This window comes from Sardina pilchardus, chromosome 1 (genome assembly GCF_963854185.1).
Source record: "Sardina pilchardus chromosome 1, fSarPil1.1, whole genome shotgun sequence".
Taxonomy (NCBI): domain Eukaryota; kingdom Metazoa; phylum Chordata; class Actinopteri; order Clupeiformes; family Clupeidae; genus Sardina; species Sardina pilchardus.
This window is the reverse complement of record NC_084994.1, coordinates 46,132,963-46,155,783: the sequence shown is the minus strand read 5'-3', so window position 1 is coordinate 46,155,783 and position 22,821 is coordinate 46,132,963. Positions and strand designations below refer to the sequence as shown.

The 22,821-nt window shown below is 49.9% G+C and overlaps 1 protein-coding gene across 2 annotated transcripts; it reads right to left on the bottom strand.

Moving 5' to 3' along the window:
* Window positions 1-1,425: 1,425 nt before the first annotated feature.
* Window positions 1,426-22,587, bottom strand: LOC134093227 (centrosomal protein of 95 kDa-like). Of its 2 annotated transcripts, none has more exons than XM_062546443.1 (20): window positions 22,356-22,587; window positions 20,845-20,973; window positions 20,440-20,547; window positions 20,006-20,122; window positions 18,105-18,204; window positions 15,544-15,659; window positions 14,198-14,523; window positions 12,623-12,701; window positions 11,701-11,765; window positions 9,558-9,805; window positions 9,027-9,301; window positions 8,282-8,469; window positions 7,506-7,598; window positions 6,073-6,229; window positions 5,561-5,724; window positions 4,904-4,978; window positions 4,653-4,805; window positions 4,010-4,156; window positions 2,972-3,043; window positions 1,426-2,271 (listed from the first exon to the last, which is right to left on the bottom strand). In XM_062546443.1, the coding sequence occupies exons 1-20, from the start codon at window positions 22,372-22,374 to the stop codon at window positions 2,095-2,097; spliced, it is 2,808 nt and encodes a 935-aa protein (XP_062402427.1). In that variant the 5' UTR covers window positions 22,375-22,587; the 3' UTR covers window positions 1,426-2,094. The 2 variants fall into 2 exon arrangements, with proteins under 2 accessions (XP_062402427.1, XP_062402428.1); XM_062546444.1 differs by having other exon boundaries at window positions 18,105-18,201.
* Window positions 22,588-22,821: the final 234 nt, after the last annotated feature.

The following is a 22,821-nucleotide window of genomic DNA, read 5'->3' as shown; positions in this document are numbered from 1 at the left end:
CCCAGGACAGAAATACCTGACTCACGTTTTCTTCAACTGCCAGTGAGCGATGACTCAGTTTGTCCACATTCCTACGTTATGTAAGAGGCAAAGTGCCTTACTAAATACAACTATGTTAAATACAGACAGGAGGGGGACTGTGGTCCGCTTTGCGGGTCTGCCCTTAGATCATCCATGAGGTAAAAATGTGGATTGATTACAGATAGGGGGTTTGGGGAGCACATTAAAAGCACTGGTTCCAGTAAAAAAAAAAAGGCTGCGACTGGTTGAAGTCCTATTTCCAGAGAAATAAAAATGCCTCTGGATGTCATGCCTCTCTCGCCATGGTGTGGGCCTGATTCTGGAGGAACGGGGGCAACATGGCCGCCTCTCCTGAGTCTTTGAATCTGACCATTTTAGTGTGTTTACTAGAAACACATAAATGGCCAGGATGTGAGAGGTGCCACTGACCACAATTACTGGAAAAGGGAACTGTGTAGGCTTTAGTGCTCAAGAACACTGGGAACACAATGATGACCTCACATTTCTGTTCTGGGAAGATTGGGAAGAGTTTTTAGTGAAGCATCTTCAGTTCATAATTCCACATCCCCCACCCACAGTATTTAGCAGTGTCCCCACCCTCTTTCACTGACACCATTTCAAAACTGACCTCAATGACCTTGAATGACAGTCATCATGACCTCTCACGACCAACAAGTATACAGAAATTGTTCAAGCGCAATTATGAAATGTGACTTGAAATTATGAATTGGGTGGGGAGAAAGCACATTGTATGTTTCTTATATGGTTCTTACCACCATGTGAAGGTGTTTAAATTCTGTGACGATCACTCAATACACACCTCGTGCGCTACTCCAGCTCCTACTACACTCTAGTATGACAACATTTCATGACTGTACCAAAACAGTCAATACATTTACCCAATTCCAAGACTTCCCCAGTTCTGGAAAATTCGATTTTACAATTCCATGACTTCCAGTTTTCCATGATGATGGGAATTTGTGTTGGTCACAGCCATCTTAATTACTAATTATTTTACAATCATGGGCTTAAATATTTTGTTTTAGGCTTAGTAGATAAGACCTTGGGCGTTGAATACCTGGATCACACATACAGCAATAGTCTACATTAATGATAAACTGCTCTTGCCAGACAATATTCCATATCTCCTCAGCTACTTTTTGTTCATTGGTGGAACTACTATTAGTATACAACTCGACAGGTCCTCACTTCAGCTTGGGGTTGAAATGCTGAGCATCCTCACTTGTGGCCCAGTCATGTTCTGCTGCACTCAACTGGTCTTGGAGCAGATCAGGTTTGGAATACGGACACTAAACTCCTTCTGCACGGCGCCCCCTGATGGTTGAAAATCACCACACACAAATACACACACACGCGTTATAACAAGAGACTGCACCACACCAGTTTCATAAATAAAATCCGTTCATTCAAATCATTCATTCGTTCATTACAGAATATTTCAACAGTGTTCAAGACACGAGAGAAAAACAATCCAGCATATCGTTTGTTTGTTTTAAAAGGCATGAATAAAATTAAATAAGTTTTTAAATTTTTTAGTGACACATTATTTGTGTTGCATCGGTCAGTGTTCCTGTGTCCTGAGGAAGACAAGTTCTCATGCACGCTCAGTCATCCCCCAACACACAAGACAACACCGGTACAAAATGCAGACTAATCTTTTTTCTTTTCTTTTCAAAGATCACAATTCTTCTTAAAAACAACAGCACAATAAATAAAAAATAAAAAGGTTTCAGTTAATGCTGGACAACCGTTGGAAGAGTCAAGGAAAAAGGTGGCGTTAGCAGAGTTAGCAGCAGACGTGTGTATGAGGGGAGGGCAGGTGTGTGTGCGCGTGTGTACAGATGAGTGTGTGTGTGGAGCCTGCTTCAGCCTTAACAAACTCAAGGCTCACTGTCCTATCTGTACCATTTAGATCCAGTGACAACACAATCCACACACACACACATATACACACACACACACACCCCAAGGTCCAATGCATTACAATCAACCGTGAGGAATCGGAGTCTTGCTCTGATCAGTCCTGATGCGTTGATCTGATCTGATCTGAGGTCAGTGCAGGCAGCTGGTGTTGTACTGGAAGGAGGCCATCTGCAGGCGGCTGCGCAGGCGCTCGGCCTCCAGGTCACGGAAGTAGTCGTCCTCGTCGTTCTGGATGATGATGCGCTGCAGCTCGCCGATCTCGCGCTCCATCTTGTTGCGGAGCTCCCTCTTCAGCTTGTGCAGGGCCTGCCCAACCACACCCACACACACACACACACAATTAACACACATGCTCGCTATTGGACACTTAGTATAGTAGAGAGAGCATAGTAGAGAGAGTCTGATTGGGCACAAAATGGGCATCAAAATGCCTTTCAGGTGGTTCCTATTCTATGGAACAGGATGAGGGGCACTCTTTTGTCCTGGATTAAATATTCACATGGCCATTGCACTCAGAGTGCTGTTAAGATCTGTAGCCAAAGTGTCAATGATACATTGGTATATACTGTACATACATACGGATTGAAAGCTAGTTATTGTCCTACACACACACACACACACACGACAATAACTAGCTTTCCATCCATTGGGTACAGAAAATCAAGTCTTCACTGGGACGCCAGGGTTGTGGCCTCTGTGGAGGCGCTACAAAGCAGACCCAGCCGCAGTCCCCACGCGGCCCTGGTGGACGACTGCATTACCTGTGTTGTCCCAGATCGCTGGCGGCCGGGCCTGCTGCATTAAACATTTACAGCGCGGTGGCTTGTGTGGCCGCCGTGGTCCCATCTCTTAACATCAGATCTGCTGCTGGCGCTCATACATAATGCAGCAGCGCTAACCTACTGTACGCGCCGCACCGCCGGACAATCACATTTTAGGGCCGGTGCAGACCGGTACAGACTGGAACCTTACGTAGGAGCCGAGCAGCCCCGGACTAGAACCTCACCTTTTCCTGGGCCTTCTTGCGCACCTGGATCTCCTGCCGTTCTTGAGCGAGGGTTTCGGCCAGCAGCGACATCTGGAAGAGACCCGGAAGTGCAATCAGACACTGGACACAAGTGAGGTCAATATGGCCATCCTCAGCTCCTTTCACATAACTACCACTCTTTATCACTAAACACATAATAGCATATCAACTCATTTTCCTAACAGCCTTCCATAGGCCCATATGCCGTCAGCCTAAATCCTATACAATTTCCTCCGGGGATTTTGGAAGCAGAGTAGGCGGAAAAACATGAGAATGCGCTCAACACCGCAAATGAAGTGGTGTCTGCTCCGGCCTCCAGCCCTCGCTAACTTTTCCGACAGGAGCGTTGCACACAGGAAAAGTTAACAACTTCCTAAGATCACTCATCATTTCCAAAAATCACCCTCCACTTAAGCGAGACCAGATCGAATTCTAACACACACACACACACACACAAAATGGGCAACTGTTAAGCTGCACATGCAGATGTTTTTCCTAAAGACTGCAAGGCTGGATTGGTAGCACTATACCAAAACACTTCACCTGCAAGTCTCCAGAGACATGCGTGTATGAGCCCAATCACTGATCCCTTCTAACACGTTACCATCTCATCTCTGGTGTATGTTCTACTGGAGGTTTAGGGGGGGGGCCAGGAGCAGTTGGGTTCTACAGGCTACAGAACAGTAGGTGTACAGGACTGAGGACGTCCTGGTCCACCCTGGACACCACTCTAGCAGAGCAAACGGCGCCCGTGTGGGCCTGAGCCTGCAGCTAATGTATGGACCTTCTTCACAATAGCAACTGAAACGTACGACAGGCCCACAAGGTCTTACAAAGGACAGTAATTAAGGTTCTGGTCCTGCTACACTTCAACAGAACAGAGATTTCTTTACTATAATTAAAAGTGAAAAGGGTCCATAGAGTATGTGAGAGAGAGAGGGGTAAAGAAAGAGAGAGAGAGAAAAGGGGGAGAGAGAAAGAGAGGAAGAAAGAGAGTAAAGGAGAGAGTGAGCGTACCTGGTCCTTGTAGTAGTTCTCCATGGCCTCCAGCTCGGTGCGGTGTTGCCGCTGGTGCTCCTGCCGCTGCTCCTTGGCGTAGGCGCGCTGCTCCCTCAGACGAGCCTTCTGCAGCTCCACGCCCTCCTGGAACATCTGCTTAAACAGCTGGGGGGGGACAGGACAGGAGGGGACAGGGCGGGGTCAGCTACGCTACGCTAACCACTCACGGCTGGAAAGCACACTAAAAACATGGAGGAGGAACGTGGCCAGTACAACATCAGACTCTGTAGCCCTAGAATAACAATTTGTGTTGAGTTACGTTTTAAGCAAAAACAACCTGAATGTGCAGGTGAGTGAAAGGTCTTACTGATGTGAGTGACTTTACAGTATAGTGTTGATATGTACAAGATGTTGGTTGTGGTTTATATTATAATACATCAAACACTGAATGGCATGATAGCATGAGACTATTTTGCCATCCAGTTCCCACTGCATTCAAACACTGAGGTCTGGAAAGGTCACTGTAACGGGCAGGGTGACACATGACTACTGGTGAGTGTGAGAGTGAGCGCGTGCGTGCGTGCGTACTGTCTGTGCGTGCGTACTGTCTGTGCGTGCGTGCGTACTGTCTGTGCGTGAGTGAGTGTGAGTGTGTACGTACCCTCTCCTCGCGCGTGCGTGCCCTGGCGAGGCGCGAGCGCAGCTGCAGGTGGTAGTCTCCGTAGTACTTCTTGGCGCGGGCCACCTGCTGCCGCTGCTCGCGCAGCTTGTTCTGCGTCGACTTCTGCTGCTGCACGCGCTCCCTCTGGTCCTTCTGCGGTCGGGGCGCACCATGGGACGGGTCAGTTACAGGTCACTAGACTATAGCAGTCCACTTACAGTGAAGGCGCAGGTGTGTGTGTGTTCACTCACCAGTCGGCGGTTGTGTTCCTGCTCCTTGCGAATGATCTCCACCAGCATGTCGTGCCTCTTCTTCGCATCCTCCACCTAAGACAAGACACACACACATTCCATCACACACACGCACGCACACACAGTAGTTTCACAACAAGTGTTTTGTCTTTTAACTAGTGGGTGAGTTCTCAAAAGTGGTCAACAACTAGTCTCATGTCATTGTGGCCACTGAGTGACATGAAAGGGTTTTCGGTGGAGTACTTCCATACAAAGGAATGTCCAGCCTTTTTGTTCTACTAGCTGACTGCTGGCTACAACACCAACTAGTTGTTATAATAGGTCACTAGTTAATGAAACCCCTAACAAACAGTGGCTCCCTCACATCTAAAATCTCCCTGTTGGACTTCTCTACCCAGGGCACTGAGACCCATCACAGCTGGGTGTGAGTGTGTGGGTGTGTGTGTGTGTGTGTGTGTGTGTGAGTGTTGATGCTGGAGTGTGTATGAGTGTTGATGCTGGAATGTGTGTGAGTGTGAATGCTAGTGTGTGTGTGAGTGTGAATGCTAGTGTGTGTGAGTGAGTGTTGATGCTGGAGTGTGTGTGTGTGTGTGTGTGTGTGTGTGTGTGTGTGTGTGTGTGTGTGTGTGTGTGTGACCGGGCACATGCTGGCCTCACCTGGTTGGCCAGTTTGAAGTGGCTGCGCTGGTTCTCTGAGGCGTTGAGGTGGTCCACCTGCCGCAGCTGCTGCTTCCACATGTGGCCCAGAGTGTGGGGTGACACCTGCAGCCCAGGGAACTCCTCCAGCAGAGTGGGCAGCAGATCATTCTCCTTCAGCTTCACTACAGAGGGGGAGGGAGAGAGAGAGAGAGAGAGAGAGAGAGAGAGAGAGAGAGAGAGAGAGAGAGAGAGATAGATGGACAGATAGATTCATAGATTGATAGGTAGATACAGATAGAAGTAAAGAAAGAACGAAAAGACAAAGAGAGAGAGAGGAGGGTAGGATGAAGGAAGGATGAAAGAGAAAAAGGATGTGAGAAAAAACAAAAACAAAAAACACTGGACGAGCTGAAGAATTCTAATGGACGGCATCTGATCCAACACATTTCCCATCACTGTTTTGGCTGCATAAGTAGCCATTACTGAAATGCTGTGTCATAAGTGAACAGGAACAGCAAGAGGGGTCTTACTGGGCGTGGCTTTGCGGAGCTGTGCCTGCTTGCGGCCAGACGACGTGTGTTTGACGCGGGACGAGCTTGGCGATCCGGAGGCCTTGGGGCTCCCGGCGTCGGCCGACTTGGGGCTGCGAGGGCTCTCTTTCCTCAGAGCCTCCCTGTACTCCCGCTCCTGTGTGAACAGAGGAGAACCATTAACACACACACACACACACACACACAAAAGGAGAACCATTCACACACACAGAAGAGGAACCATTAACACACACACACACACAAAAGAGGAACCATTAACACACACACACACACACAAAAGAGGAACCATTAACACACACAAACACACAGAAGGAGAACCATTAACACACACACACACACACACACACACACACACACACACACACACACACACACACACACACGCTGTGGTGGCTCCGTAGGCGGAGTGGCCCAGTGCCCACTGGAGCGTGTCCAACTCAATCGCGGGCCTCTCTGGCGGCCGGTCCAGGCGTGGGTGAGGCCCGTAAGTGCTGGTGACAGGCCTGTGCTTTATGAGCACCTCCACGGTCAGCAGGTGAATCCGCTCTCGCTCCGCTCCACTGGCCAGAGACGCACCACCACATACGGAGCACTTCACACTCACTCTGGACCAGGGAGAGCTACGACTCACAACTGACCTCAACTGACCCCCATTCACACGGTTACACTGCCGATGATGATGAAGCAATTTATGTGTGTGTAAACTGTACGCAAGCAAGCACTTTAAATAGCCATTTTAAACAAGTAGTTGGGCTTGCAATCGTTATTGCAGTCAGTTTTAACTCCCACTGCAGATAACCAGCATTGTAATATAATATACCGTCATTTCTTATTAGCTACTGTCAGCAGTTTATACACTAATTTGCTAGCCTGGCTAACGCCTCCCACTTCTCAAATGAGACGTGGTCTGGCAACCAGACGTTCATTTTCTCGTATTTGAAAAAAATGCCCAGATCCGTTCATTGGGCGCCACGGATGTCTATCAAATGCGTAGCTCACCCAACTCGTTCGTATGCAACGCTAAGGGCTGCCGTAAATCCTTTGGCGTCGAATGTAGACGCAAGAAGGCAACGGAAACTTCTCGGGTGTTCTGTGATTGGTTCGCCAACATCAGGCGAACATTTGGGCGTTAGTTTCCAGACTGGCTTAGCAGCGGGATTGAAATCACCGCGCAAGGCAGTATGGGAAAACCCAGGCTACTAATTTGCTACATTTCTTCAGCTAGGAGGTTAATACAGGGGGCAATTAAAATGGCATTAATATGTTTTTTTGGGGTTTGTTTTTTTAATTGCATAAAACACAGTCCTGTGGTTGATACAAAATGTGGATAATCCACAGGAAATTACTGTATTAGCAAATGATGCCTTTTAAAAGGCCTTCTATGGGTGGTGTGATTTGTGTGTGTGTCTCACCGTTTCTTGGATCCGTAATCTCTCCTTGGCCATGTCCGCCCGCTCCTCGTCTTCGTACCTCTTCAGCTCCTCCTCGTAGGCCGCGCCCACCATCTGCACAGAGAAACCGGCCGTCAGCGGGTGCCCTCTTGGCTCTGCGCTTGCCCTCCCTCCCCCCCTCCACACACGCATCCTGTTCAGTGCCATCCCTCTCCTCCCCCGCAGGCACAGGGGCACTAGCGCTGCTAATGGCCAATCTGCTGTGCGCGGGAGAGAGCGGTGGCGGGCAGCACATGCCAGGCCACCAGGCCATCGCTATTGATCGCTAATGCTGGGGCCAGCGCTCCACGCCGCGCTATGCTAAACACAGTTGACCCCGGTCACCTCACGGCTCACGCCAACACCACCACGGCCCAGCCGAGCTCAAGTGCAGCGGGTTACACAGCTCTCGTTCTAGGTCAGAGCATGAGGCTGTGTGATATGTGTACAGCAGGTTGGGAATAAAGAAAGATGGCCTCCAAAAACTGACCAGGGACCAAGGACCTGACCAGTCCAATTACATTTAAAAAAAAAAAACTGGGTCACGATGTCAACAAGGACCCTTTTTTGACTGTGTCTGACATCAGTCATTCATTTGGGTCAGGCTGTCCAAAAGTTTAGATCTGGTTCATATGCCAGGAGTTACTACTGTACTAGAGACACGAGGGCTAATGAAAGACCAAAGTGACCCATAGCTGCTAGCTGCAGTGCGACTCTGGAATGTGTGTGTGTGTGTGTGTGTGTGTGTGTGTACTGACCTGTCCCCGGCGTCTCTGGCTGTGTAGCTGGCGGAGCTCCCTGCGGCGGGTGCGGGCCATGTGGTGTGCGGAGTCGTGTCCGGCGGCGGCGGCGACGGCCTGGTCCAGCTGGGTGGGCAGCGGGCGGCGCGTGGGGGGCGGAGGGGAGGGCGAGAGGGAGCGCGTCACCCCGTTGGTCAGGGGCACGTCTGAGGACAGGGCAGGGGAGGGCCAGAGGAGAGAGGAAGAGGAGGGAGAGGAGGAAGAGGAAGAGGAAGAGGACAGGACAAGAGAGGACCATGAAGTTTGCTTGTGCGAGTGCACATCATAAACTGATATTAGAATGACCTGTCTAGCCTGACTGACTAGAATTGAGTATGGCTCAGAATATGAGACCGATATTGCCTGACTGAGATGTGATTATGGATTGGCCTAACCAATCAGAGCAAGGACATAGCCTATTGCTAGTACAATAACTTGATAAAAGAAAATGATCGCAAACAAAACTAGAACAGCGAGAGGATGTTTTGGTTCAGGATTCATGGTAGGCTATCTTGTACAACACATGCAACAGTGAAATCTAAATGTAGGCTATACTGTAGCTTCCTCTAGCGACAACTTTTTTAGTGTAAACAAAATCAACTTAAGCATGCTCAGGTGACGTGATCGACAGATGAGCAGCGATGCCTAGTCGATCATCAAATAAAGCCTGCCCAATGCAATTTGATTGGTGCAAACTGCTCTGGAGTCCGGTCCAGTGCGTTACCTGTGGCTCTGGCCGTCCTCCTGGTCTCCATGACGCTGTCGCTGTGGTGCGAGTGGCGGTCGTCGTGGTCGTCGTGGTGGTGGCGGGGGTCGGGCTCCTCTCCGCTCTCGCCCAGCGCGCGCTTCAGCATGTGGTCCAGCTCCTCCAGCCGCCGCGCCAGCTTCTCCGACATGTCGTGCAGCTCCTGCTCCGCCTTGCGGTTGCGCTGGCTGCGGCTGGACAGCGGCTCCGGGTGGCCGGGGGAGCGGCTGGCCTCCGACGGGTTCCTCCGCTCGCTGACCGGAGGGGAGCGCAGGAGGAGGAGCCGAGTCAGAGAGATCGATAGTGACCAATCACAGTTCACATCATACTAAAGGAGCTGAACAGTGCCATACATTACACTTGTCCTCTTTGATAGCGTTATACACACACACTTTGGGTAAAGTTATACACACGCAAACAAACACACACGCTAAGGTTACACACACACACACACACACACACACCAAAATCCCATCATCACACATGCCGCCTCCTCTCCCCTCCCCTCACCTCCTGTGCAGGCCTCTGTCCCTGGCCCCCCTGCCGTGCTCCCTCCTCCGGCTGGACGACGAGCTGGAGCTCAGCTGCAGCACCTCCTCCTCCTGCTCCTGGTGCCGCGTCTCCCCGTTGACGCGCACCTCCTCCGGGTGGCCGTTGTGCAGGGCGCCGCCTCCCTCCAGCTCCTCGCGCAGGGACATCAGCAGCACCTCGGGCTCCGTGCGGAACAGCACGCGCCTGGGCCCCGACGTTGCTGTCCTCTGCAGGCGGAGAGAGAGAGAGAGAGAGAGAGAGAGAGAGAGAGAGAGAGAGAGATGAAGCGTGGAGATGCAACAGCCCCACAAACTGGACCTCTAAACAGAACCAGAGACTGTCCAATGAAGAGACACTCAAAAAATATCTCATAGAAATGCATGGGGTTAGTTTGTAATGCAAACATGGCAATCGTCTACACTTATTTCGCCCCTTCCGCTGCCAAAAGTTGACATGTGAAATTGTGAATACATTGGGCCAATCATGTGGTATGTTGTGAATACATTGTGTTATTGCAATCATGTATTGTGATCTCGCAGTTGGAACGAAGTTGACGTCGTGGAGCCACAGATGCCCGATAAGAGCCTAAAATGCAATATGGCCGCTGAGTGGGCGTCATTTGGCGTTTTATACACCCTCCCTTCCTTCCTTGATCCTCGTCCTCACTGATCTAGATAAAGAATGATGTGGCGGCAACAATAGGATAGTCTATCCGGTATAAGTTATAGATCAGTGGGAACGCCCCTCGAGGATCGAGCATCGAGAATCGAGGAGAGATGTTGAGAGGCACCCACAGACTTTTGGCAGAACCCCCTCTAGGCCAGTGGAGCTTAATATGGCCAGTGAGCGTTCTCCGTCTGCTGCTCCTCCGCCATCGCTCCTGATGATCTAGATCCTGTGAGCTCAGCTAATCACAGCCTCACTGACCCAGTTCAGACCAAGCGTGGCTGGAGCAGACACAGACACATCTGACTTTTACCATATGGAGATGACGTATGGGAGGAACCACAGCCCTTGTCAAGGGTTATTTGCTTGTTAAAAAAAGGTCCCGTGCCAAACCTTTAGATCTTTCCTTGAACCATGGGGGAACGGTTCTAAGGGGGCTCATTTTTTCCCTCTGCGTGCAGAACCGGACTCATCACCTCGAGGGAGTTAATTCTCCGGCAGCCGTGGCATGCGGCTTGCAATCTGAGCCTCGGTGCCAAGGGGCTGAAGACATGAAGGCTGGGTATTTTTAAACCTGATGTCTTCAGCGTAAACCAGAGGCACACTTCATCACCAGTGCTGCCGCTAGCTCTTGTTAAGTAGCTAAGGAGCTTCTTATAAAAACAAAAAGCACGCCGCTAAAACATGACTGACACGCTGGACGCACGGTGGGAAAGAGCTCATCGACTGAATGGGACAGCTGAGTGACCGTTGACAGCCAAACAGGACCACAAGAAATTCCATCTAAAACACCTCACGCTAACACACCCACACACATTTTCCCATTTCATTAAGACCTTGCTTTGCTTCTTTTTTTTTTTTTTTTGGCCTATTCAGATGTTACTACGAGTCTTTTCTCACTGGCACAAGACAAGAGGAGTGGGGATGTAAAATGTATGAACCGTAATGCCGGGCGCCAGGAAAAAAAAAAAAAAAAGTGTTCAAACGGGGCTGCTGCTGCCATGCCTACAGCTGACAATGTGCACATTTCCCTGGCAGAGGCGCACTGGAAAACAAAACAGGATATGTTTTGGGTGTTCTCGCCCACTCTCTCCACGAGATATTTATAGGTCTGGCTTTACCAAAGCGAGCGCGCTGGTAATAATTGCATAATCGTTGGGCGAGGGGGTCCAGCTGGACGCCGCGAGGCCCTCGGCTCGATGACCCGATGACGTGAGGTCGTTCTTAAAGAGCGCGGTGGAGAGACGGTGGTTTTGCATTGAAATCTCTGTTAAAATTCAGGGACGTGTTCAGGTCGGTGCAAAAGTAGTTTGTTTTATTGGTAAGAGATGTTTTTGTCTGATAAACATTTGGACGGAAGGTCCGGTCCATCCCATGGACACCTGGCCGAGTGGAGAGGATGCATGAGAGTGGGATCTGTGGTGTGTTGATGGGGGAGGTCAGGGGTCAGGCTTACCGCTGGCTGGTGTCCGCTCTCTCCATTGGCTCTCCTCTGACTGGACGAAGACCTCTCACTGGTCACTGCACATCAAGACAACAACACAGAGGGTGCACGAGTTAGGATCATCTCACAAACAACACACAGTGCACCCACCACCACATCAAACAATAGCTGCTCTCTAAAGCTTCCTGTCTCATTGGGAAACTACAATTAGCAATCAGACAGCAGTTGTCATGTCATCTAGTTCATAGAGTTTGTTTATCCTTTCCTAGCCATGCAGGCCAACTGGGCCAGTGCTTATGTCCGTTTGTCGTGGTGCTAAGCGGACCCAGGGACTCCAGTCCATCGCAGGCAACTCCCAACAGAAGCTGATACCCATTTCACCATTGGGTGGACGGAGACAATGCAGATGACGTGCCTTATCCAAGGGCAACACCAAGTCATCATCTGAGACTTGAACCAGCAATCTCACAACTGGCAGCCTAACAGGAGAGCTACACCAGACGTGTAACTGAAACGTTCCGTTCGCGACGCGTATGTTGCTGCATTTAATAATCATTATAATCAATGGAAGTAGCTACACCAGATGCGACAGTGGCGCGTACATTCGAAAAAAATAGACTGGATTTTACGCGTCGCGAACGGAACGCTTCAGCTCCCCTGTAAGCCCTTAGACCAATGAGCTACTCTATTTGAGTACTTTACTTTATGTTTACATCAGAGCCATATAGATATATGGCTCTGGTTTACATGAGAATGAAACACAGTGAGAGCCATTACGGCAGTCAGACATTCCCAGATGATGATCTAGGTCATGGGCACATTACACCACTATTGCACATGACGGCCCAATCAATAGCTGCCCATGGCTGACATGCATTTGGCATCCAGTGCTGTTGTGTGGCTGAGGGGGTTTGAGCATGAGCTTCATACGTACCGGGGGAGCGGGGCGATGAGGGGGACAGGAGGTGACCGGAGCGCAGACCATCACCCGTGGGCCTCAGAGAATGACCGTTCTAGAGAGAGAGAGGGAGAGGGAGAGGGGGAGAGAGAGAGAGTAAAAGTCAAATCATCATGCAAAGCAGAGGGAAGTGTTACAGTATTAACCTGCTTCTGACACAATCAGCCACAACAGGAAGAGAGCTACCCAGAAACTCAACCTTTATCTGCACATACGACCAGACAGAAACAGTGTAGCCACACACACACACACACACACACACACACACACACACACACACACACACACACACACACACAAAGAGGAAGAAAGCAAGAGTGAAACTCATCCATCAGCTGTTCTACAGAGACAGTCAACCTGAAACAATGAAGCCACCAGTGACAGCGGAAGAGAAACCACCTCACTGCCGTGCCTATACTGCCCTGTGATGAGCACACACACACACACACACTGGCCAAGTAGGCGCTGATATCTCCACAGCCAAACCCACCACAGTGGGGCCGCCACTGTTAAATACTATCCAGCAAGATCTACAGTAGATTCTAGATCATTCTGTCCCTCACTAATGTATGGATTGTACATATAACTGCCTAACTACATTGAGTGTGCCGTGATGAGGAGTCACAGAGAGACTCTGTGAAGAGAAGATCTGATCCTAGTCCTTTCAAACGCCCGCTCGGCTGATTAAATTGTACTCAGATAGTCTAGACTAATCCACCATGTAATTTAGGTCAGCCTGCCTGCAAAGTACACATAAAAGTGCGGCTAAGTACTAGCATGTGCGCGTGATGCGGAGGAATCTGCACTTGTCGTGCTACACACACACACACACACACACACACACACACACACACACACACACACACAGGATGAGATCTGCAGCTCTGCGGCGGTGCGGTGGAATGCACCTCTCGGGCCTGGCCTGCGTGATCTCGTGAGGTGTTTATTTTTATCCCGGCGGACGGGGCCGCGCGTGGCGCTGGGCGCTGGCTGGCTTTTCCACTCGCCCCTTTTTTCCAGTGACTCAGTCCGCGGGGAAAGAGAAAGAAAGAGAGAGAGGGGGAGAGAAAAAAAGCTCCCCATTCAAAAACAACACCCCCCCCCCCTCTCTCTCCCCAAAAAAAGAGTAGAGGAATAAGTGTATCAAGCTCCAAGGCAACAGGTGAGGACATGACTCTCAGGATGAGTATGACTGACTCACTCACTCAACAAGCAGCAATACCAAGTGAAGTGGTGGAGCAGGTTAAGACAGTGTTGGTATTAATGTCATGCACCCCCACCCCCCTCCATGATCACACTGTTGACATTGAATTCAAAATGCACATTCATCATTCCGTCCTCATCTCCTATCAGACAATCTATCAAAAAGTCCTTGTAAGTGTCCTATGCTCAATGGTGTTGCCCTTGCGTTCCCACTCACGCCACTGCTGCAGAGGATTCCACGCACTCACAGGTTGCACTCAGATGCTACAGTCCTTCAGGGCACATGACGACAAGCAACATAAACAAAACCCAGCTTCACTGAGCAGACGTCCAGCAGGCTCCACTCACCTGTAGAGCTGTAGCCACACCTGGCTCCTGCTGCTGCTGCTGCAGCCGCTCCGGTGCCCTCAGGCTGGCTGAGCCGCTGGCCGGGGAGAGGGTGGCGGAGCGCGGGGAGAGCGAGAGGGCAGCGGCGGCGGCGATGGTGCCGGACCTCTGCGGCGTGGTCTGGAAGGGCGGCTGCAGCGGGATGGCCGAGCGCAGCGGCTCCCGGAGTAAGGTGGCCTGCGTGCCACCGGTGGTGGCGGTGGCGAGAGGGGCGCCCGCAGGGACGGCCTGGGCACCGAAGAGGGCATCTGGACCCTGAGAGGGGGCACCGGGTGCAGGAGGCACTACTGCACAACCGAAAACAAAACAAAAACAAAAACAAGTGTTAGAAACTCGCTCTGCCAGTTTACCCGCATAACATTCAACACCACCAAGGGTTCATCAAGGTCACTCATAACATATATGGCTTTGCTAGACTTTAAGTTGCAATACATTTCTATCCGTTTCTAAACTTTTAACAGTTCTACCTAAGTCCAGGTAATAACAATGCCCCATTTCTGATTGGACAGATGACCAGCTCGAGGTCACCTCAGTCTGTGTGTGTATTGTGTGTGTATTGTGTGGGTGTGCGTGACTCCCTCATACAAAACACGGCTCAATGATCAAACTGCAGCACCTTCAACTGGGCAATTTGGGAGACTGCAGGGAAACGGCGGTTTCATGGGCCAAGTGATCAAATTAACTGTTGACAACAAATCTGCTCAAATCGTCCGTTGCAATGGAAAAGGGCTCTGCCCAAGTTTCCGCGAGGGCAAGGGCATTCGGTGGGAACTGCCACCCGGAGAATATTTTGCGTGTGGGAACACATGGAAACGATGGATTCCGAATGGAGGAAAAGGTGACTTAATAGTGATATTTATATTTATAAATCTTCCATGGAAAGAGAAAAGGAGAAAGAGAGAAAGAGAGAAAGAGCGAGAGAGATACACAAGTACAATATGACCGCGCAGTAACACAGAAATCTATGCTCTCCGAAAACAATTCCAAAGTGGTTGAGGGAGGAATAAGGTTTCAGGGGAAAACCGGAAAAACAGGATTTGTCATTACGTGGAATGTGACAAGGCTTTGAGGAGGGGAAAGGAGGGGGTGAAAGGGAAGGTGGCAGGTCAGGAATTCCGCTCCCGTGAGAAACTTTTCCAATAAGCCAGTGTTCTTCAACACCCTCCGGAGTTCTCAAAGGTGAGAGTGAGGCCTCAACTCCAATCAGACACAGACACACACACACACACACACACGGAGACCTCCTGCTACACAGAGACCTGCTGAGCTTTGGGGGGTTTGGACGGTGAAAGAGAGTCCAGACTGACCTTCCTTCTTGGTGAACGTGCGGGCCGAGTCTCCTAGACGGATGAGTTCGGCGGTGGACTCGGACTCATCCCCGTTCCAGGAGTGGACCGAGTGCTTGCTGGACTGGATGACTGACCTGCAAAGAACACACACACACACACACAGAGCAATTATAATGATGAAAAGATCCCCCCTCTCCCTCTCCAATCCCCCTGTGTGGCTGCAGCAGCTGGTTGTGTTTGCTCGGCTACATTGTTTCTGGCAAGGGCAGCCCTATCAGCACTCATGACCTCACGCTGCTGGCATTCTAAGCACGCGTCTCGCTCCGTCCGCTGGACTGGCGGAGGCGATGATGGTGGTCATCATCATCACGGCGGCGCGGTCACGTCTGGGGCCACTCTGATGTGTCTGGGCCGCGCGGGTTCTTTAGAACAGAGCGCACAGGACGTGTTTGGGCTTCCTCCTCCTCGTGAGTTATGAGTCAATGTGGACTCACCCGGCCAGGAGGACGTTGGAGCGCACACACGAGGATGTGGAGATAGTGTGTCATATGGAAGAGCACGGAGTCACGAGGGGAGGGGAGGGAGAGAAGAGAGGAGAGGTGAGGAAGGGCAGAGAAAAGATGAGAGGTGAGGAAGGGAGGGGAGAGGTGAGGAGAGGAGAGAAAAGAGGAGAGGTGAGGAAGGGAGGAGAGAGAAGAGGAGAGGAGAAGTGAGGAACGGAGAGGAGAGGGGGTGCGTTTGAGTTTCGCTTCTCCTTCTCCACCACTTGTCTTCCTAGAGCTGGAGAGTGACAACAACTCTTGTGTTTCCAAACCACCACCCCCACACACACACACACACACACACACACACAGACAGTCTGTTCCAAAGTCCTGTTAATCTCCCTATCTGATTGGACTGGCTTAGCAGCCAACTTAAAAAAGTAAACCCTCCACATTTTTTTCCTTTTCAAAAACTTCTATACATACCAACGGCTGGCTAACAAAAGCATTCAGTCTGTACACTTTAAACCCGAGTAATGATTACGTGTGCACTTTATGTGCATTAAGAGGCCACGGGCAGTTGTGCAATTTGCTGACTCATGGTCTTGCCCTGAGAGGAGCCTCTGTCCAGCGAGTACATGTTGATTGCTTTATGACCACAGACACTGCAGGAGCGGCGGGCTCCTCGGGCGTGCTGACCGTGCAGTTTGGGAGTGACACAAGTGTCCAGCCGCGCGACAGCCACTCAAAACAAGAGGCCAGGCCACTCCAGAGAGACGCTCCCTTTGGACGAGTGGAGCGCTTAGCTCACCAAACACACACACGCGCGCAAACAAACACACGCTGTCTTGTGACTCACCATTGTGTAAACAGGACAGACACACGCGACGATGACGACTCAACCACTGGTAAGTTCAGGCCAGGAGGAATGCGTCTACAGATGGGCAAAGGCCAACATGATCACAGCCCAACATGTGGCTGAGTAACACACTGACAGGCAGAGGCAGGCATCCCGGTTCCAGAAAGTAAAAGTCCTGCTATATATTCTTTCTACCTGTGCACTTAACACAGGTGATATCACTAATCATCTGATCTACCTGTTTGCTACTGAGGATGAGCTGGTTTACTAAACGGTTGGATCAAATACTTGGCAGGACTTTTACTCTCTGAACCCGGGATGTCCACCTCTGCTGACCGGCCCATGTCTTATTCTAAGCCCAACATGTGGCTTCGTAACAAACTGACCGGCCTATTTCTTATTCTAAGCCCAACATGTGGCTTCGTAACAAACTGACCGGCCTATTTCTTATTCTAACGGTTCTATCAAAGACACAAGAAAAAACTGGACACGGTCACTGAACAGGAGGCTCATACTAACAGCCTGTAGGTAACAGCCCTGCGGTGGCAGCTGTGGCCCTTCCTGACCGTGGCCTTACTGTACAGCACAAGAGGCCATATGGCCCATACGTGTCCACGCTGCATGGCATCCTCTGCCCCTGCTGACCCTTCCTCTGGGTGCCCCTTCAGGGGCCCACGCGCCCGCCGGATGGCCGGAGCATTTAGCGTTAAGCGCTGCCCGGCAGGAAACCTCACCCCACCTGACAGGGCTCCCCGCGCGCCACTTTCACCTCCTCAACGAGCCGGCCCGGATCAAATGCCAGGAAAGGAGGGAGACGCGGAGGAGGAAGTCATTTGGAACAATTGATGGGAGAGAGGAAGGTCATACTGAGGGGACGACAGAGAGAGGGAGGGAGGTTGTGTGTGTGTGAGTGTGTGTAAGTGTGTGTGTGTGTGTGTGTGTGTGTGTGAGTGTGTGTGTGAGAGAATGTATACATGAGTCAGTCAGGGAGAGAGAGAAAGGGAGAAAGAAAGAGAGAAAAAAGTGAAAAGGAGATAGAAATAAAGAATGAACGAATGACAAATGTGTATAGACTGCACATGAGAAAGGGGCAAGACAATGGCAAGGCCAAGAGACAGAAGCGAAGAGGCAGAAGGAGAACAGGCAAGAAAATGATGGACAGCGAAAACAAAGTGAAAGGAAGAAAGTGAAAGTCAGTGATGGAATTACAGAGCGCGCACACACACACACACACGTACTGTGCACTGGAGGCCTGGGACATGTCCTCGCGCTCTCGCTCTCCTGGCCGCGCTGCCTGAGGACCCGTCCTGTGGAGCTCTCCATTGGGCTGCAGCGCTGCTGAGAGGGGGCACACAACAGAGAGGGGAAAACATGACTCACACTTTCACTCACAACACAAACAACAACAACAACAATAAAAACAAAGAGCCACCTCCACGGTCTCTTCTCCAGCCAGAGCTCTGATGTAATCCTACACACACACACACACACACACACACACACACACACACACACACACACACACACACACACACACACACACACACACACACACACACACACACACACACACACACACACACACACACACACACACACACACACACACACACACACACACACACGATAAGGGGGGAATGATGCAAGGGCAAGCGTTGGCAGCGCTCTCACTCATACGGACCGAGCCAACAAAACAGACAGCTGACCGAAATGAAAACAACTACAGCTGAACACTCTGTACATCCCACTGACGCATGAGAAATGGCACACGGCGAAAAGTTTTTCAAAGAAAGACAAATTTCCACGAATCACAGCGTGGTTGCAAGTTGCTATAATCAACACTACTCCATTGGCACAAACAGGCCTGCCAACGTCACTGGTCACTCTAAAGGGAGAGCTGTGTCCTGACCGTGCCTTTGAACGTGATCTAATGCTGGAAGGGTTCCATGTGCGCCCTCGGTGATGAGCACGGTGATGACCTTTGTCTGTAGTGCCAATGCAAGCGTTGGCCAGCAGCTCAAACAGTGACCAGGCAGGAGGCGTGTGAGAATAAAGCTTTAATGCTGATCAAGACACCGAGCAGGCAAGGCACTGCCAGGCGTACCAGCAAATTCCGTCCTGTTCTGTTCTGTCGGCCATGTTTGGAAATGGTGCCATGTGCAATGAGCTGAAGAGCTCACTCCAAAACAGAGACAGAGACAGAAAGACCGAGACAGACAGAGACAGGAGACAAAGGCATAGGGAAAGAGTCCAACAAAGAGAGACAGAGACAGAGCGAAAGAGTCCAACTTCTGTCAATCTGTTCCCTACGACTCAGGCACAGCACCACACGCCAGCACCAGCGAGACAATAACATCTCAGACGTGAAGATCAGCCATGTCCTGGAGCGCATTCTGACAACAGGGAGAGTGAGGCCATAGTGTGTGCCTCTGAACCACCACGGTGCTCAACACAAGCTCGACCCCCCCCCCCCCCCCCCACGTGCTCCGTGGAACAGACAGAGCAAAACACCCTCCAGGACATGCCAGTTGAAGGGCTCGCTTGTGTGTAGAGGCAGCAGCATCCATCCCCCACCCCATACTCAGAGGCCCGCGCTCACTCACTTCCCCCCCTCCCTGAGTGGTGCACAGAGTATGGATTGATAATTGATGGACATCCTGCACCCTTGTGTTAAGCAGCAGCAGCAGCAGTCTCCTGATGGCTTAAGGCCTGATGCGTGAGAAGAGTGGCCTCTGTGTGACAGAAGTAAATGAGGCCCAGGCCTTCATCAGTTACACGCCAAGTCCTCTTATACTCCAGCGGGTCATATGGGACAGCCACTTAACAGCGGTTAGGCCCACGTGATCACGAGCTCTCTCACATTTACATAGTCGTTTACATCTAATCATTTAGCAGACGCTTCTATCCAAAGTGACTCACATGTCAACTATATTACAATATAGGGCCATTGTCTCCGGAGCAACTGTGGGTTAAAGTGCCTTGCTCAAGGGCACAATGGTGGAAGAGAGGAATTGAACCCACAACTTTCTGGCCACTGCCAGCTAGCCCAGCTTAACCACTGACGACACTACCAACAGCTACTACAGCTCTCCCATGTGCACTTTAAGGCGTGAAAATGAAAATGAGAAGCAGCGGTTACCTCCATTTTGCAGTTCCTCATCTTCGCTCAGCTGCTCTGTCAGGTACTCCAGCAGCCCGTCAAAGATTTCCAGCAGGTTCCGCACAGATTCCCCGTCTCCTCGAACAACGTTCTCACCTAGAGACAGAAAAACAAAAAAGAGGCTCAATAAGACCAGACGCAACAAGAGAGACTTGGCCGCTACCTGCTGCCAAATTGGCACGCCAATCGGACAACCGATTCGTCACAGCTCGCTCCAAACAATTTGCAGCACAAAAGGACCTGTGTTCCCATCTTATGAGGAGAGAGCGTCTGATTTCACACAACCACCAGGCTTTTCCCCCCACCAGGGAAAACCCCGATGCAAGATCACTTGATCGTCATCTTAGAGGCAGCAAAAGATATGCTGTGAGCGTGTGCTGGTGTGTGATGAATCGGGTGACTGTTTCTCTCACCAGTGATGTGGGACAGACTGATGTGGAGGTAGTCCAAGGCCAGCGAGTCGATCACCGACTGCACATTGTGGATGTCATCTTCTTGGCTTCTTGGGACAGCTATGTAATCTGAAGGCCACAACAACAGAGGAAGGAAAAGGGGGGGTTGTTTTACAACACTGGCCCAGGGTGATGATCACCTGTTCAGGCTTTACACAAGGAGAGCCTTGTTTTGACAGGTCTGATTCCTCCTTAGTCACATTCCTCACATTCTGAGACTGCCTTGGAGCATGGCGTGTCTACGCCAAGAGCAAATGTGCAATCAAACAAACACTCTTCCCACAGCAAACGGTGGTTGTTGTATAAAGGGCTGCAGAGGCAGTGCTGAAATGCAGTGACACAACTTCAAAGGAATCAAAGATTTACCTGGAACTTTGTCACTCAAGATGGCTTCATACAGCGCGACGAAAACATTGGCGTCACAGTCCGTCAGTCTTTTGAGTCGCAAATTTACGTGGCACTTATAGAGGAGATCATTGGCTACTTCCACCCAATCTGTAGAATAAAACAATTGTTTCAGATTCAATTAACGATATCTATAATAGGCATGCAAACACAAATAACAAGTGCAGTTCTTTGAGTAGGCGGGTTAATAGTCTACTTGAAGTAGCATCACTGCATGTACCCAACAACATACAGGACAACCACAAGTAGTTTGTGCGGCTTATCAGTACACAAGCGCCAACATTTCTGCCAATGGCGGGACGGGGTGTCCTGAAAAAGTAGTTGATGCCGTTTCTAGGGTTACGAGCCAAACCTTGAGCTAACTGACTTCACCAACGACCTATCTATTTTTAGCAATGCTAGCCCTCACCTGTGGTTACAACGACTAACCGCGACTAACCTTGGCTAGCCAAGTGGACTAGCAAGTAAACGTAGGAGATGATTACGAACTTGGCCAAACATTCCAGCCAAACAAAATCAGCTGAGCGTGTATGTTGGTATGCACAACTAACAGACACTTTTGCAAACAAATGTCTGCTACCGACACAAAGAACATTATTTGCATGAATGCTAATCAAATAGTCTGCAAACTGGTTATGATAAATGCTACGCTTTGCTACTAATGTTAACGTTATATTTGTTCAGGGCACTGTGAGTTATGTCTATTTACATTAAGTCAAACCTTACCACTTCCCAAATGTATACTTGACGACCGGCAAAACATCATAGTCAGTAGAAGTGCGCCAACTGATATACAACCCTGTACCAAATTTGACATGAAGACATGTTCAGTGTGGCATTGAGGAAATTAAACTAAATCGCTCAGCTAACTTAGTGGCCATGGCTACTGACGCCACTTCTTTAGTTGACGTTAGCTTACAACATTGGCAAGCCAGCAAAAGCCTGCGAACAAGACAACGCATCAGTCAACTTGCTAACTAGATTATTAGCCTAGCTCACCAACAACAGATGAACTTTCACATTCACGTTAGAGGCTGTAAACATATAGCAACTGTATTATTTTCCACCATCAAACTTTACAACATCTTGAAACAGAAACATTAGACGGACATTAACATACTAGACTTGTTAAATATAGCTGACGTTAACATTAACTGGACCGCCGAGGGAAAGTAACGTTAACTAGCGTTAAGTAACGTTAGCATAGCAAGCCGGTTTTGGTCACCGAGCTAGCAACAGAATCATTAGACTAGATTTAAAGAACAACATTGTTTAATTGACCTAGCAGTGCACATCGTCTCTACTAATGCCACTGAGAAAAGCAAACGAAGCTTTCACATCAGAGGTAGGACTAGTAGTAACGTTAATATGTGCACCAGAAGTAAAACATATAGCTAACGTTAGCCATCAGACTGGCTAAGCACTGCTACGTAGCGTTATGACTGGACTTCCATTTACGTACAACCACTAACCTCGCTCCTCGGTTCCCATGAATGTGTTGAGCCAGTTAGCCACACGACTGGCTAGTTCGTAAACAACACGACAGTTACTCAAAATCCTTCTTTAAGTTACTACTTCTTGTCTAAGTTGCCCCAGTCCGCGACATCTAAGGTCAGCCAGACAATGATAAAATTTCACCAGAAGGTGGCTGTGTCTGCTGTCTTTCCCTCACATCGTTTGTACGATTACTGCTGAGACGTTTAAAACAAGGTAGATCACTGATTGGCCAAGACATTGAAACGCTACTTCCGGAAATACTGTACTCAAAAAGAAAATTCTGTAACGTTAGATGTTGATGCAACTGAAACGTAAATGTATTCAGTTTGATCACAAAAACAACGAATGCGGTTGTTTTCACAGTTGAATGCAACACCGCAAATATAGCATAAAAGTTCAGCGTTCAATAAAATATTTTGATGACGTCAGAGAGCCGAACTA